This window comes from Struthio camelus, chromosome 2, assembly GCF_040807025.1.
Source record: "Struthio camelus isolate bStrCam1 chromosome 2, bStrCam1.hap1, whole genome shotgun sequence".
NCBI classification, from domain to species: domain Eukaryota; kingdom Metazoa; phylum Chordata; class Aves; order Struthioniformes; family Struthionidae; genus Struthio; species Struthio camelus.
The window spans coordinates 120,385,890-120,402,882 of record NC_090943.1 but is presented as its reverse complement, the minus strand read 5'-3'; the positions used below and the strand labels follow the sequence as shown (position 1 = coordinate 120,402,882).

Genomic DNA, 16,993 nt, shown 5'->3' with positions numbered 1-16,993 from the left:
AGATTTTGCTGTAAGACTCACTTCATAAATTTCTCAGGCTTCAATGGTTGTTTGTAACAGATTTTTTCAAACAATGCCATCTAAAGAAAAGTATCATAGGTAGCATGAGCAAACATACGCATGCATCTGTTTTAGTTGTAGATACGTGCTGATTCAATAGAAAAAACGTTACGAGAGACTCATGGAAAACAGAGCACACAGCAGAGGTAGTAGATTTGTTGAGATTAACTCAGCCAAAAGGAGGAGCTTGCCTCATATCATGTATGTTCAGCAGGTCTCCGAAGACAGAAGTCTACAAAAGCTCCCACTGATCTGAGGTGCTCAAGTAGACAGGCTTACAGTATCAAGCACCCCTTTTTCCCCATGGTCAGTATTTCTGAAAATCAGTTCCAAAATATCTCAAAACCAAGCCCTCCAAAGCAGAGAGAAAAATTCATGGTACAGTATGATAAATGTGGGTTTTTCCCCTTGCATGTTTATTCTCCCACTCTGTAGAGACAGGAAGAAGTAATTGTTTATTCCCCTTTACAAAGTATTCTGAATCCCACAACTGAGAAGTGCTTCAATAATGAGCAGTTTCATTAATAGCTGTGTATGAACAGAGGTACATATATGCATATAGATGAGTATTCACACTCGCATTTAATCCTATTCCATATGATTTCATATTACATATCTCTCCCAGAGCTTTTCTTGGCACACTAGCCATTTGGTATCACAAACTGTATCCTTCTAACTAGAGATAATCTGGTGGACACCAGTGACCTCTATTAGGCCAAAAATATATAAAGCCCTCTTTCCTGAGCAGGAACTGAGTGTACTTTCTGTAGCATGACACACCAGGCTGAGCCACAACATTCAAGGTGAAGGCTAACGGAAATCCTTCAAATGTGTTCAGATATTCATACAACTGCACAATTTTTGAAGAACTGAGTTACATTTAAGGCAGTTAGATAGCTTTAAATAGTTAGATAGCTTGAATCCTTCTCATCTTCCCTTCCTCCCCTGCTCCCAATAGTTTCACTTTCCCATTGTCCCATCTTATATTAGCTTATGGAAACAAGGACCAGGTAACCCTGTGTGCTTCTCTGTGGCACCTGAAACACTCTCCATGGCACTCAAGCTCAGTGATGTGTTCTGCACAACACTGAAGACAGCAGCACTGGGCTATTGGGCCAGCTGAGTACAACTTCCAGCAAATGAAATCTCCGTATTGTTAACATTTTACCTGTTCTTGCCGAAGGCCGAATTGTAGGAACAGGTACCACTAAGCCAGGAGGAGGGACTGGGGACCCAGGAGACCATCCCCGGTGACGCTTCTTTGGTGGCCCAGAATTGGACATTGATGCTGAGAAGAAAAGCAAAAGCTCACTCTAAACGCCATCCTCCCAAACAACCAGACTCCAGCCCACATTCCCCACTTCACAAGGGTGTTGAGCTCGTGTAATTCCACTGATTTCCAGAGGTTTACGCTCAGATAGTCATGAGGGCAGACTATGACGTGAGAAATGTTGCTACTTGTGTTAAAGACTACAAGGTTATCATTAATGCTCACGCTAGAAACCAAATGTACTTGTAAAGACTGAATTGGAGAAACAGCTGCAACGGGAAGAAAAATAAAATGGCAAATTTCAGGCTCAACAGCTAGCACAGCTTTCACTAAAGGAACAGAGGTTTTCTTTACCTTGGTCTCCAGCTGCACAGCCGGGGCTAGGAGACGTTGAGTGAGGCACAGGCCTGGAGAGCGTAGAACTCAATATATTGTTTCTTCCTCCATTAGTGTTTCCATTAGCAACATCCGTGGCACGCAGTGAAAGGGGAGCTGAGCATAATAAGATACAGAGTGTGGGTGGCTTCAGACAATCTTGAAACAAACAAACAAAATAATACGGCAGCACACACACACGCACACAACGGGGCAGGATGAGTGACTGAAACAAATATGCTCCAGGGGAAAGCATGCGGTGTACTTGGTAGAAAATACTTTGGACACAGGCTGCAAAATTCTGATCTTTTTATGGGATTTTCAGATTTCAGGGTAGGGAGGATTAGGTAGAAGGTTAAAAAAAAAAAAAAAAAAAAAACCAACCCATAAAATCAACCCCAACCAAAACAAAATAAAAAATTACACAAGAAAAAATAATTGGGAATTTTGTGACACATTTGTTAGAAACTGAATTTTTTTTTAAAAGCCCATCATGAATTCAGCTTATAAAGATTTCTAGGCCTCTTTGGTGCATCTATATATTTTTTTCTCCAACTGTCCATGTGTTATACACAATGATTCACTGCAGGGCTCTGATCTGAACCCTTTGCAAGGGAGCCTAGGCATGGAAGAGAGGACAGTTTGCTGCAGCGTGTACATGCTCTGGACATTATTGGTGCAAATCATCTTTAATTTTGTTACCTCCACCTAAGACAATCCGCCAGTCCCACAGACCCGACACTTTAGCAGACCCCACTATACCCAGATCATGAAATGAAACTACAAAAACAGAGGCTCACAAGAAGTTATATCCTCTCGGTATGTAGCTCCATCTTATTCTACTCTGAAGCCTATTTTTGCAGGAGCGGGGGGGTGGGAAAGGCATAAACTGCATAGAGTGGAAATGGGGCCCAGGGGGGACTACAGCTCCTTTGTGTATGTGCCAGCTCCACAAGGATTTAACTCCCAGGAACATGTTGCAGGAGCAATACCAGGAGATGCCTGACAGTTTGCTGATGTCAGCTGCAACAGAAAATGTCTAAGATAAATAAGGGTACAGGACTTAAAACAAGGTAATATCAAACTTTTTTCCCAACCATAGCCATACAAATAAATTCAGGCACAAGACTCTCAAATTCACAATTAGGAAAAACTGAATTTTGCACTTGCCAACTGCAAGCTCTCCATTGATATTCTGAATCAATGACTTGGAACAGATAGAAACAGTAGCTGTGGGTCAACTACAGAACTGGCTGAAATGGTGGGAAGTAATCTCAGTGCATGACAAATTCTCCTCTTTCTTAGGGGTGGAGGGAAAAAGTACTAGTTTTACTCATCTGAAATATAGTAATTGCTGGTATTTTACAAAAAGAATGGTTTTAATGATTTGTTTGACACAGGTATATTAATTATATGCAACGTAATTTCTATATTATGTATATACAACAATGTATATTGTATAAAATAACATACATACATGTATGTATAAAACATAATGCTCATGTGTCTGCATACAGAAACCAAAAAGTGTGTAACTTTTTTCTTTTAATTCAAGCACTTTTCCCTATAATAAATTTGATAATTTTATATAATCAGCTAAAGGAATAAATAATCAGAATTTCACAACAGATTAATAGAATGAGGGGTCTAAATGCCACAGTTAAGCCTTCTAATTTGCTAAATAGAATACAGCAATGCTTAACTAAAATAGCACAGATATTAAACTTCCTTGAAAGGAGACTAAATTCTACGCAATGTATCTGGAGAAACTCTACCAGCCACATATGGAGAACACCACATAGCTCTCAGTTATTGAGGCAAGAATCTCAAGTGTCACATCAAGAGATGACTTGTATGCTCTCTTAGATACCTTAGGAAGTGCAGAAAGGGAAATAACGTATACTTTACAAATAAGATCAGATCTGAAAGTCAAAGTGTGGCTCAGTTTGGCCAAGGAAATTTATGTGCAGAGGACTGAAAGAATATATGAATTTTGGAAATGCTAGTGAATGCTTTTTTTTCCTTTTTTCCACCAAAGACATGGTTCCCTTATTTCTTGGCTGCTAAGCAGATAATTTGATAATTCCCTTGGCTCTCAGCTATCCCGCAAAGCAAAGTGCTACCTGCAGCAAATGCCTTTCCTACAAGCTGTACTGACAAAGCCAACGGTTTCACAACGTTCTTGTTCCTGGATGCGTCTTGAGTTCCACTTAAGTTAACAGCAGAAGATGATTTTGCTGGACTGAATACTGAAGAATCTGAGAAAAGAGGTTGTTTAACTAATTAACAATTAAAAAACTTTACATATTTTACATATACTATATATGCTTTATGCTTTTTTATATATACATAAACATGCACACACACGTTCGTATACATCTACATATGTATCTATGCATATAACAGAAGCATATAACAGAAACACATATTTTACACTTCCAAGAAATCACCATGTAACGATATCTTTTAGGAATTTTAGCAAACATTTACTGACCATTTCTACAGAGCCTAACAATATAAGAAACTGACAGTAAATCTCTTCCACCATATTTTGCATTTACATAACATCTGAAAAATATGTTGAGCCTAGAAATTGTTATCTAACTGCTCCTCGAAATAGCCCTGTAGGATAGGCAAGTAAACACAATTATCCTGCCTTACAGATGAAAACCTAAGGCAAGAGCTTATGTGACTTGCCCCAAGCAAGCACAAGGAATAAGCACTGCAATAAGTTGCCTAAAAAGGCTGTGGAATCTCCATCACTTGCGATTTTCAAGAACAAGTTTTCAAATCTCTGTCAGACACTGAGGAGTTTGACTTAGGGCAGGAAAAAATCAAATAGATAACCTCCTGAAGATCGCCTTACAGCACTGCTGTCTATTAGGTTATGAAAAGTGTACGTCCATTTATGAGTTTGGGTAAGCAATGAAGGTATCTGAGTCCAAGCTCTTTGCACAAATTAAGAAGTAGCTACTCCTCAGAGCACTTTACCAAGACAGAAAACTACTCTTATTCCTATTTTACAGATGGACAAACTGAAGAACAAAAACATTCTAATATTTTCCCACTGTTAAACTGTAAAGCAGAAGTGATCCAAAACCCTTCAGCGTGGAGACCCCTACTTTAACATTAGACATGTACTATCTGCAATTTACCTCAAAGAAAAATTATACACTTGGATGCTGTTACTCTGACAAATCCAAATTCTTACTACCACCGTGAAGGAATATTAACTCAGTTGCTCTGCAAAAATTTATTCGCAACAAGTGGGCAGAGCAGGCTTGGGTCAGCTACAGATGTCCTAGCAAAATGGCCAAGAAAGAAAGAAAGAAAACAGAAGGCCAAGATCAATTTGATCTGCCAAATGCATTCACTCTCAGGTCACACATCGTTTTGCAAAGGAGGGTGGACAGGAGAGTCTACCCTGGCAGATGGAATAACTGAGGTGGAGAACGCATACAGACTCACCATTGCTGTTTCAGCAGAAAGAGTACAGGAAATAGGCTGACTGACTAACAAACGTCAGCCACCAGGTCAGGGGCTCTGGAGAGAAACACTAGTCTCTCACTAAACACGACATAGCAAATATGTAATGTAAAAGCCTTCCTCAAAATAAACTGTCTAGAAGCCTTAGGGGGTTTTCCCCTCTCTCTAATTGTAATATATTATCTTGAAATTTTATCTGTGAAAGTAGATGCGGTTGCTCTATATTTAAGCATCACACTGGTAACGAAGCAGTACTTGCAGTACTATCTATTATGAATGCTATTCATCTCTTTCTACTGTAAAACCCTGTTTCTGGTTGCTTCACACCCTTTAAACATCTGGACTAAAGTTTTCCCTTTTGTGTGCCTGCTTGAAACTGAATATGATTCTGTTTAACGTTTCAGACATTTTTATATATTGTCTTTCCTTTGAAAAGGAACTGCATCTTCCCGCATCTTTTTGAAGGAGAGCCTTGACACTCGACTGTAATGTCATGGCTATACAGTACTGCCAATTTTAACTATAGTATTTCAGAACTCTCTTATGCTCCAACTTCTATCGTGAAACGACCCTTTCAGTGCAGTACTGTGTGCATGCACGTACACTACCTACCGTCAGATATCTTCTAAAACTTGAAGAGTGCACTGTTTATTTACAAAGGCAAACATCGGAAACATTCACAGAACTTAAAAGGGAAAAAAGGGTACGAGTTGGCAATGAACTGAAAACAATATTTCAGAAAGTAACTTGCTAATAAGTACATCAAAAACAGCAGATAATTCAAGTCAAAATACAAACGGCTACGCAAAGTCTAAAAGAAAAACTTGAACCTTCATTACAGGCGATACATGTCAGAAATCACACCACAGAGAAAAGGTACCCTCCCTCCCGTCTCCTGGTCACAGGGAATTCATATGTATGAATGTGGCATTATCTTCAGATAGGAGATAACAGTGGAAGCAGATGAAAAGGTTTTGACAACTGTGACCTAAGAGTACAAACAGTGACACACACAAAACCCAAGCAGACAAAAAAACACACTGGGTGATAAGGAGAAAGCAGTATATAAAAGGTGTATCTATTAACTTGGCAGGTACAATAGAAGACAAAGCTGTGCAAATATTAGATTACTTGTTATTTCAAATAAATGGGTTCTCATGCATCTGCACAGTTCTCAGGCCAGACTCTGGAAGCCAATGGATCATGCAATGAAACGCAGATGTGTTAAACTAACGTTCTCATTTCATTTAACAATACAGCTCCCTAAACACAAACAGCGTTGACCACCTGGGGAAAGTGTCTCTGAACATACTGATCAGTGATTACGATTTCATAAGAATGTAAATGTTCAGCTTTTGTTTGTCATTTTTCCTTAACTTTCCTTGTAAGTGAAAAAAATATTGTAACAAGCTTGTTTTCCATCTGCATTTCATATTATTCTACAGAAATGCATGTTCGGGTACATACAAATCAACCAATTACGACAACTAAACAAAAAGTTTTCACCAATTTTTAATTTTCCAAGAAACGGTATAGACAGACACAAAAACATATAATGGTATAGATAAAGCTGCAATAAACAAAGCAATGTGAGAAAAGCATGATGAAAAGCACTGTAGCTATTTGCAATAAATCAATCAATCAATCAATGAAATTAAGATGCTGCTTCTTTGTCAGCCAATGTCCATTTAATTTATATTGTTTCTCCTCATTTAAGTATGTCATTTATAGCTTTCTAGCACAGTTAAAATGCATGCTAGCTTCCATAACACAAAACCAGGGTGTGGGCATGGGGAAATTATTATTTTAAGTACACCCTTGTGTAAAATAAAGTTTAAATAGATAAATAAAAGCTGTCCCCAAAGGGAATTCTTTCTTTTTTTCATTTCAAGGCAAATGACTTATTCCATAGACTAAGTAAACAGCTCACTATACGTGTGTAACTTAAATCTTTTGAAATCCATGAAAAATTAAATGAAACAAATGCCAGGAGACAAAGTATCAAATAAATTAAAATCAAAAGATGCTTTAATACTTTTTAATTGGCTATTTGTATGAGAACTAAGCTAATCTTCAACCTCACCGGGGTCTTAATCTTTCACAAAGCAAATTTTGAAAGGTATCCTCCCAGCTGTAACTTACACATGACTTGAGGTAAATACCCACTTGCTTATGGCATCCCTAAGCCAGCAATATCTTGTTGGTTAACTTACCACCCCCAATGGTTATCTTTATAGCACTTTCAGCTCCTACCTGTCTGAGTGAACCCTGATTTGTATCCATTAGCTGCTGATCCACCCTCTGGGGTCGTGGACGGTGACACCGAAGAATTTGGTTTAGCAGCGACGCTAGCAGCAGATGATTGCCTGCTTCTACACTCTGGAAATGAAGCAGCTACAGTACATATTAACACAGCCTGCCTTCCAGTAGGGAAGTTCAGCAACACAGTGGCGAAAGGTGACAAAATGTTAAAAGCATGCACAGCACATAAAACAAACAGCAGCAAATGGCAGCATTCAATGGAAATACAGCGCGCTCAGTCTAGTCAACTTTGTCTCCTAATTACGAAAAGCTCCCTGGGGCCCGTTCAGAGTGCCAGGCAAATACACACCAGATGCTGCAAAATGGCAAGAGCTCTCAGTTCTCAGCTTCCAAGAGATCTGAAAGTACTGGACGTACCCCTGGAAACGTTCGGCGACTTCTGCGGCAAAACCTTTATACAAACCATCGTATGCTGTTGCCCTTTAAAAGGAAAATCATGCCGAATCCCAGATTCTTAGTATGTCTCCACAAAATATTTAGGGACATCCTATCCCTGTAGCTGTCTGTCTGGGTGAAAACTGAGTTGAGGGAGGAGAACGCGACTTTGACACTTACATATTAATTCCTTTTTTAAAATCAGATCTAATCAGGTTTTGTTTGAAAAGAACGGGAGAGTTTAAGAGCACTTTTCTTCTTCTAATCAGACCTTTAAGGTCAGTGGTTAGGTGAAGGGCAACCACACGGACGGTACCAATATGGGGACAGATCCTACTGAGATGATGCCCACAAGGTCAAAATTCTTGGTTAATTTTATAAAGCTCCAGGGGTGCTCAAAACATTTGCAATCAGTACATCACACTAAGAGCTAGCCTGGTCTCTACCTCTTCAGCACATTTACATCTGTGATCAGACGAAGGTTTCAAATAATTTTTCATGTGAGTTACTGCTGACAGCATTTACCAGGTCACGCGCTAACTCCAACTGCATGAACATCAGGAACTTCAGAGAAATAATTCCAAAAGCTGATTCTATTCTTCTCCTGTGCATCTCAGCATACCAGTAGCCTAACTACTCTCTATAATCAAAAAATGTGCATATAGAGGAATAACACGATGCGTGACTGTGGATTACACTCTCTAACCAACCACAGATTTAGCGGCTACCGCCAACAGTACTACATATGAAAATCACCAGACAGAACAAAATGTTCCAATGAACAATTTGCTAAACGGTGCATCAGACTGTGCAGTATTGCGTGGACAAACCCTTCCATAACTCATGGGAAAATAATGAAAAATAAGGTTTTCCCTTTTCTGTATTTGTAACTTTAAAAGGAGACTACTAAATTAAACCTTTTCATAGTTTTTACAAAAAGCTCTGTACAAAAACATCCTCTCAAAGTAGCAGTAAATTATACTTGTAACTTAGAAAAGCAGCTGAAGCCAAAGGCACCCTTTGAACCACAAACTAACCCAGGACCATAATCTCTCATACGGTTCAGTGACACAATCTCGCTCTGGTGACGTGGTGCCATTCACGTGAGGATGTGACTCTTCAGATGCGAATCTCAATCCTCCTCTCGAGCTTCTCCTCTCCTTACATCATCCTCTTTGGAATAACAGGCACCAGAGCCACTGTCTTTACTGAGTGAAACCACAACTGAGGAAGGCAGGCAGGCTGCATGCAAATCCCTTAGTAGACAGCAAATAGGCAAACCACTCCATCCTTTAGTCTTTGCACAGCTCTAGCTCAGAAACCCAGCAGCCACCAGTAACTGAACCCATGGCTACCTTCCCTTGGGATCACAACTGCTGCTCCAGGAGAGACTAAGCCACAGCGCAAAACACACAGTAAACGGCAAGAGCATGCACAATTTCTTCTTTCCCTGAGACCAGTGACCAGAGCTTTCTTAATTGCATAGTGTGCTAGCTATCTTCAGGCACCAGACTGCCTTTTGAATTGCACCTGCTAGGATGAATACGAGGGGAAAGCTAATGTTGGAGTGCTGGCTGTGAGTCATCTTGCTTTAGGCATAGAAAACAATTAGCAGATTGAGGAACCTTATTTCTCTTACTAAGATGGCTCCACATCCCAAGAAGGATTGATTTAAGGCTCCCAGGGAAAGCATAGGGGGATGCAGGAAGACCATTTATGACTGGACAGTTTCTATAAAGACTTATTTGGAAAGACCCAGACTTCACTGAAATCAGTAGGGATTTTTCCACTGCCTTTAATTAGTAGAGAAATATAATTTCTTTTTAATACATACATTTTAATGATACCTTCCAATTTTTTCTTCAATATTATATTAATATAATCTAAAATCCCTAAGTGAATGGGCACCTTAATTACCTTTCCAACAAATAAGGGGTCCCTTTGACAGTACACCTTGGGAGCTTCTTACTAGGTAGTACTTTAAGTGCTTCTGCTTCTTTGGTTGAGTGGTTAATTTCAGGTTGATGTGATTGGAAAACTCTGTGAAATACCGAAATCCTCTTTCTCCACAGCCTATACAATTCCCGGAAAATCCTGGAAGAGAGAATGAAGCAAAAGGTATACACACAAATTAAATGATTTCTGGTATTCACTAGGAATAAGGCCACTTTAACCTACCTGCACATCTAATTAAGACTGACTGAAGGCCTCCAGCCAGACAGCTACTGTAGGTGCCCTGCTCAGCATATGCATGTCAGGAAGCAGTCAGAGAAATTTTAATCTCAGCTTTTCCTGAAACTGTTCTCTCTTTCTAAGTCATACTAACATATACCAAAAATCTGCCAGCAATCTTCCCCTCTACACAGTGCAGAGAGGACGAACTACCTGGCAGGAGGAGAAAAGCTATGATGACAGGCTAGGAAATTTTGGTGATTTTTGCTGTTTCACTTCCTCGTTTGGACACATAAATAGGCGGGCTCCAGGCAGTATGCTTGCTTCCCTCTCTCAAAACAGTGGCTAATCCACTGTATCCACTGCAACTTTGTACGGTTAAAGCCCACCTTTGTACCTAGCCAATTTTCTCTGAGACACCTTACATAAGGCGCTCTCCAATCAAGGTGAACCTTATACCTTATTAAATCTTGAAAGGAATCGTTTAATGTCAAATGTTTAGATTTTCACAACGAAACTTAGGAGTGGTTAAGAATGCTTTTAAAAACCTGCATGAAAGTAACAGATTTAGGAATAAAGAAGTATGCAGAAGACCGCTTTACTGCAGTGTTACTGGCACTGTTTCATGGCTTCATTGAATTAAGGTCTGGAGGATGACGTCCGGACTGAGAATTATCTAACACCCTCCATTTCCAGTGGTATCCACAGCTAAGTTAATGGGAATGCTGCACATAGACTGAAGCAGCCTGCGATATCCTAGAGCAAGCACATGGCATATTCTGAAAGGGATGGTCTTGCATTTGTCTGCCTGAAAACCCCTGTTGGTTCAACAAGCTCAGTTCCTCTATTATCTAGTGCTGTACAATTAAACTTTGCTGGCTTATTTGCCACTCCACTAATCTCTGATTCACCTTCAACCTGTAACGAAAAAATATTTTGTCTTCTCTGGATCATAAATAATGATTTAAAATAATGCTGGGCAAAGAAGAAACTAATAGAAATGTTTTATTTCTGTTTTTTCAATTTACCAGTCTGCTCAAGATCTCTAAAAGAACTAACACAGTAGTAGGTACCATTATTTTGCATGATGCCAAGCACCTCATAGAGTACTGCTTCCTACACTCATCAGGGAAATGCGTAGTTTCACGGAAAAAAGATACGCAGTCTTTTTGACAAAACTGTTTTCCATAAAATGCTGTTAATTAAGCCATTATCTTTACCCTAACTATGTCTCATTATCATCTTTTACCATGGTATTGCCCAGGATGCCCAAGAGTGGACTTCTTCATCCTGTTTCTCCCCTGGAGGCACAGAACGAGTTCTTCCCTTCTCCCCTGCAACCTGTTACCAGAAGTAGGCATCAGGGTCTCACAAAGTTACTGAGCCACTTCTTTGCTCTTAAGTACCAGTTATGCAGGCCTAGAAATACTTAAAAAATCATCAGCAGCAATGCCAGAGCAGAGTTGTGAGTCAGCAGGCTCAGTATTAAATGATATCAGAGATGACAGACGGAGACAAAGCTCTGGAGGGGCTTACGAACAAAGACAAGTACTACTACATTTGATCAACACTAAACACCATCTGTCTGCCTATCAGATGTTCCTTATTGATTGCTTCTTGACGTTTCCCCTGCTCAATGGAGAGCAGCTCCTCTGAGGATGGCAGTGTGCACCCCAGAGTGCACCCAGATCCCCGTTCCTCAGCTGTACCCAGCACGGACACACCACATCACAGCTCCCACTTGATCCCAGCTGGTCAGATTTCTGCAATAGGTCTGAAAGGTTTGCAGTAGCATTTTAAATGGGTGTAAGAGAGAAATAATACCGAAGGTGGTAAGTACCACAAGGTGTTTTCAATAGTTACATGACACACTGCTAGTCTGGAACAGAATTTGAGTAGTGTGGTTAAATATGGGTAATTATGCTTTATTGTAATTTCTTCCCTGTTGAAAGGTCTTTCTGATTATATTCTAGGCAGCACAGTGACTGTGGAGAGAAAGGAGAAAGTGAATTCAAAACAGACTAAAGGGGCCAAAAGACACTAAATCACTTTTAGCACCAGTTGTGAGCCAAGCAGGAAATCTAGGTGCATATATGCCTGTCTTCAACCACCAAGAAACATTCTTGTATTAAACTCTGAAAGCTCATAAATTTAACCAGTTAGGACGTAAATGATTTTTAGCTACGTGTTAGTTTTTGAGGGCCAAACCGCCCTCAGAGCTCTGACTGACAATAATATTCCTGGTGGAGCCAAGGGTAGAATTTGTCCCTTAATCCACAGAAAATAGATAGCTCATCTTCCACAGTTGTATGAGCATATTTCTTCTTAAATGAAAATGCTGTACGCATCAGTAGAGATAAAAAGTATATGGATATTTCACATTTAGCATTCCAGGGCTGCAATTGACTTCTGCCCACACAGACATCACCAAGCTTCCATTGCAGTTAGCTGTAGAATCAGGGACTTGTTTTAAAATGGGCTTTTAAGGCAGGTTCAGCTACGGATTTAATTCAATAAAAACAAGCCTCTCCTCAACATATTTCTAATAGAAGGTCATTAGCCGAAATGATTTTAGGTAACTTTGAAATGACTTTCTCTCTGAATTATTATAGCAAGAAGAACAAAAACCTCTTACCTAAAAGTGCATTTTTTCCATGATCATCTGGCAAAAACCGCTTGTCAACAGCGCAGACTAGAATGTGCTCAGGAAGGTTTGGAGACTTGGCTCCTACTAACAGGAAGCCTGCTGGGATATCAATTTGCTCCATGCACAGAGATACTAACCGTAAATCCTTGCCTGCTTGACAAAAACCTAAAAAACAAAACAGAACAAAACAGAGAATCTTTGAAAGATATGCTTTATTTTTCTTCTTTGCGTCAGCTGCAAACAAATAGGGCTCCATCCCCAACTTGAAGCTGTAACTGGAGGTTTAAATTTATCTTTTTCAAGGGAAGTAGAGGAAATTGAGGCAGTATCTCACCATTCTACTGTCTTAACATCCCACTGCCTTCAACAGCATTCGGGTGAGTCCTCAACAAAGAGTAACAGCCACTAGCTCAGGGTTTCAGAGATGACAGACAAACATTATTTTAAAGAGATCCTGAACATATTCACCAGAGAAGAGAAATAAATCTAAATAAGGCTAAAGACTAGATACCAAATGGCTAAGAAGCTGCCAATTTTTCCCAAACACTAAAACTTAGAAGAAAAATTTGTGATTTTGTAACAAACCAGCTTTCTTAACATCCCAAAGAATATGTATTCATTCTGAATTTCAGCTTAGTCTTTTCAAGAGAACCAATTTTTAATTTTTTTTATTGTAATAGGCTGACATTGGTACACATTCATCACTAAATAACACAAAGGAATCATAAAAAGGAATGATTTAAATTTAGTACAGACTACTAAAGGAAATCTATTTTAAAATCTAATTTGTCTCTAAATTATACATTTTTAAGGCTTCCACCAAACAGCAGATGAAGCAATTCATTGTTTAAATAAGAACCTATTATTTTCACTGTCTTTCTGTTCCACAATTTTATACCGATTCCAGACAACTCAGGTATTGGTTTTTGAGAAAGCTTTTAGCATTGTTGTCTCCCCTCGCCTTTTTTTTTTTTTTTTTTTTTTAATTAAAGAAGCTTATTCAGACATCTCTTTGCTAGGTATGTTTTTAGAGATGTACAGCATGTTTTCTGCTAGTACATTTCAAGTCTCAAATTACATCCTCCCTCGCCTCCCGCCCAAATAGATATATACCCACAAAATAACAACATTGTTTCCCATAGTGGTCATTAATACAGGGGTAAAATCAGGGGCAGGAGCGAGTAAAACTGGGGACAAGGGTGAATTTCCTCTGTTCCCTATGAGGCAACGAATAGGTGACAGGATGGGGGGACCCAACAAGCACATGGCAGAGCAGCCTGGAGCTCTGGCCAGGCAGGGCGACAGGGCTCAGGGTTTCTTCCAGGCTTGCCAGCCAACCTCAAAACAGCCCCGGTGGGGATTCATGAAAGGCTGGATGGGACAGGATCACAGAATAAACAAGGCAGCTCTGGAGGTCCATCAGGTCCAATCTGTTGCTCAAACCAAAGCCGACTTCAAAGTTGGACTTCTTTTGACTAAGCCAATAACAACAACATTCAAAGACTTTTCAGTTAACTTCAGCACTGGGTTTACAGGGACCAAAGTCACCTGTCACTTTTGCAGTCAGCATATTCGTATAGCCCCATCATATTCTTTTTCTTGAGCAATTTCTATTTTTGAGCAAGGAAATAACAGGTGCCAGAGAAAGTAAGTCAAGTGGTTTCCTTCACAGCAAAGGATATAATCTCAAGGGGCTTTCTGATGTCCCTTGGACATAAGTTAGCAAAAGCACTACTAAGTTTTATTAAGGTTATGTGTTGTGTTCCCCTCCAGTTCTCACTTCTACAGCTGCAAGAACGATGCTCCAGCAGTAAGAACCTGCCCTTGCACCTCTCTCAGCAGTAGCTGTTGGCAAACTCCCCTACTCAGGGTAAGTATGGAGTCCAAGGATATCACACCTTCCTCTGTGGACCTTCTCTCTTTTGCTACAACCATACAAATACGCTGATGTACACAACACATGCATCTGCATGAGTCAGTATTTCAAAATAAAGAAAATCAAATTCATAATAATGTATACTGTTCTGACATTATTGCTAAAAACAGATATACTGATATTACTGCATTACTTATTAAGATTTAAGCTATTAATGTATATTGATTACACTTAATTTAAAATATTATTCAAGCAGTCCATAGTTGTTACAGAAGTTTTAAAGAAAAATTCAAGCCCCTGGAAGAAGACACTGACTAAGCATATGGGAGCACAATGAAATCACAGCTTAACCAAGAGCCACCTGAACCGCTATTAATATGTGTTTCTGCACTCTTACCTACAGGTGATAAAACACACAATTTAAAACTTTAGCAAAGTTGGTAGAAGTAAAATTTTTTTCGAGATTTATTTTTTTTCATCTCAAAACTACCAGACAAAGAGCATGCACAAAGTGGAATGCAGAGTCAGTTATCATAAACTTCCCAGCAAGCAGCAACTTGTTAAAAACATGTCCCGACACATGTTCAGTCTTGTGCTTATACACAGAATCTGCTGAAATTATGACAGTTCTTGGCTGAATATTTTCTTCAGTTTATTCAATTAGTTCAGTTAAAGCAACAGCTTGTTCAAAGCTGAGAGCTAGCCTGGAACTGCCCTGGAGAAACTGGAGAATTTGCCCCTCATTCACTCCTCTTTCCAACCAAAGAATTAAAATGAGGTGCCCACAATTTTTATTTATTTACAAATCAACGTATTTTAATGATTATTAACCAGCAAGAAGGAACTTATATTTTGGGGGCGGGGGAAAGCATTAAAAATAGTATTAAAACTGAATATGTAAAACAAAATTTCTTCTTTCTGTTTAGATGTAACTTGATGCCAGGAAGGTGTACTCCATAAAAACACATTAATCCTAATCGAATAGAAGATACAGAACATGTTTGTATTACAGTTTTAGTCTAAGTAGTGACTAGACTTTTCAATGTAATTTATAAAAAGCCAGTTGTAGGCAAACATGCAAACAAAAACCCCTTAAATTCAAAATAAAATCTGCTTACTCAAAACGTTTATTGGATTGACATACCATGTCCAGAATTTTCAAAACGAGCCTTAAATATTTAGGCGTTTAGTGAAATCTGAGTATCTGACATTCTTAGAAAATACCACTCTACATCTAGATTTAAAATAGAAAAATTACCCACTGTTGACAATGTGGGCAAGCATGAAATTGGTAGATAAGGATTATGAAACAAGTGTGATAAGATTTGGAGACAGATTTAAACTTATGTCTTTAAGAATTTCAGGTTAGCCTTGTCTCGACCTTAAAAACTTTCTCAATAAAGGGCACCCAGTGACTAATAAGAGGTTTCTGAAAGAGCTGTTAGCTGATAGCAACACGAGGACGTCAAAGACAGCAGGATTGTGGTTGTCAGCCTTGGTAACAGTTATGTTTCAATACGGACTTGCTTTCCGAATGGACGCATGCCATTCAGGGTGCTGAACATCATACAAGAAACTTAAAGCCTTTTTGGATGTTTGTGGGTTTCGACGTCCCACTCCATTGGAGCAGCGCTCCAGTGTTCCGTGGGATTTGGGGCTGAGCAAGGACCCTGCTATGACCCAGGCTAAGAAGCCATTTGGAAGCTGTGCTGGCAAAACACCTTCAGCTACATTTTGAACAGCTGCACATCACCATTTTGGATGAATCCCTGGGGAGCAGGAATGGGAGAACCCTAACAAACACACCAAGACATCTTAACAAGGTGATGAGCATTACTCAGTAACATCTTACCAGTCCCTATCGAAACAAAGCTGTGCATCCTAGTCTGATATCACAGGCAATAGCAACCTCCTCCCTGAAAGGATCTGAACACGTTTAATGTTCCTCACCATTTAGGACCCATAGGGCTGTACTGCAGAAATGCTGCATCCTGCCTAACCTGCAAACAACACTTACCATTCACTCCCTGTATCTGCCCTTACTCCACCCAGAGTACTCCCAAAGGCCTCCTATGTCCCTCTTTGTCCTCCTTTCCCAGGTTTCTCCTACACCCTTGTCTGCTTTGGTCAGTGAGGTCTTTAGTCCAGAGGTGCGTGCGCACAGACCGACCGGCCAGCACATGCCCAATGAATGGCCAGGCTGCGGAAGAGGAGAGGTGTAATTACTCTTCTGCCTTAGGGGACACTAGTTTGGGGACACTGATGTTGTCTAACCAGCTCCTGGACTTCACAAATCTTGCTGAAGTTCAGTATCTTTAAGATCTCCACCTTTCTGCCAAATGGGGCTGAAAGGAGCTACCGGCTTCCTGACAAACAGGCCGCCAAACATGCAGGCAGTTGCATAAATCTC

At 39.7% G+C, this 16,993-nt stretch overlaps 1 protein-coding gene across 10 annotated transcripts in view; it reads right to left on the bottom strand.

Moving 5' to 3' along the window:
* Window positions 1–16,993, bottom strand: part of GREB1L (GREB1 like retinoic acid receptor coactivator) — a 145,820-nt gene that overhangs the window by 46,303 nt on the left and 82,524 nt on the right. For 4 of the 10 annotated variants that reach the window (XM_068932307.1, XM_068932309.1, XM_068932306.1 and 1 more), the window contains exons 5-10: window positions 12,696–12,872; window positions 9,806–9,982; window positions 7,445–7,585; window positions 3,829–3,963; window positions 1,685–1,822; window positions 1,229–1,348 (exon numbers count right to left, since the gene is read on the bottom strand). In XM_068932307.1, coding sequence (XP_068788408.1) covers window positions 1,229–1,348; window positions 1,685–1,822; window positions 3,829–3,963; window positions 7,445–7,585; window positions 9,806–9,982; window positions 12,696–12,872 — 888 coding nt within the window. Of the gene's footprint in view, window positions 1–1,228; window positions 1,349–1,684; window positions 1,823–3,828; window positions 3,964–7,444; window positions 7,586–9,805; window positions 9,983–11,309; window positions 11,402–12,695; window positions 12,873–16,993 lie in introns of all 10 variants that reach the window. The other 6 variants (XM_068932310.1, XM_068932311.1, XM_068932312.1 and 3 more) reach the window with 3 other exon arrangements.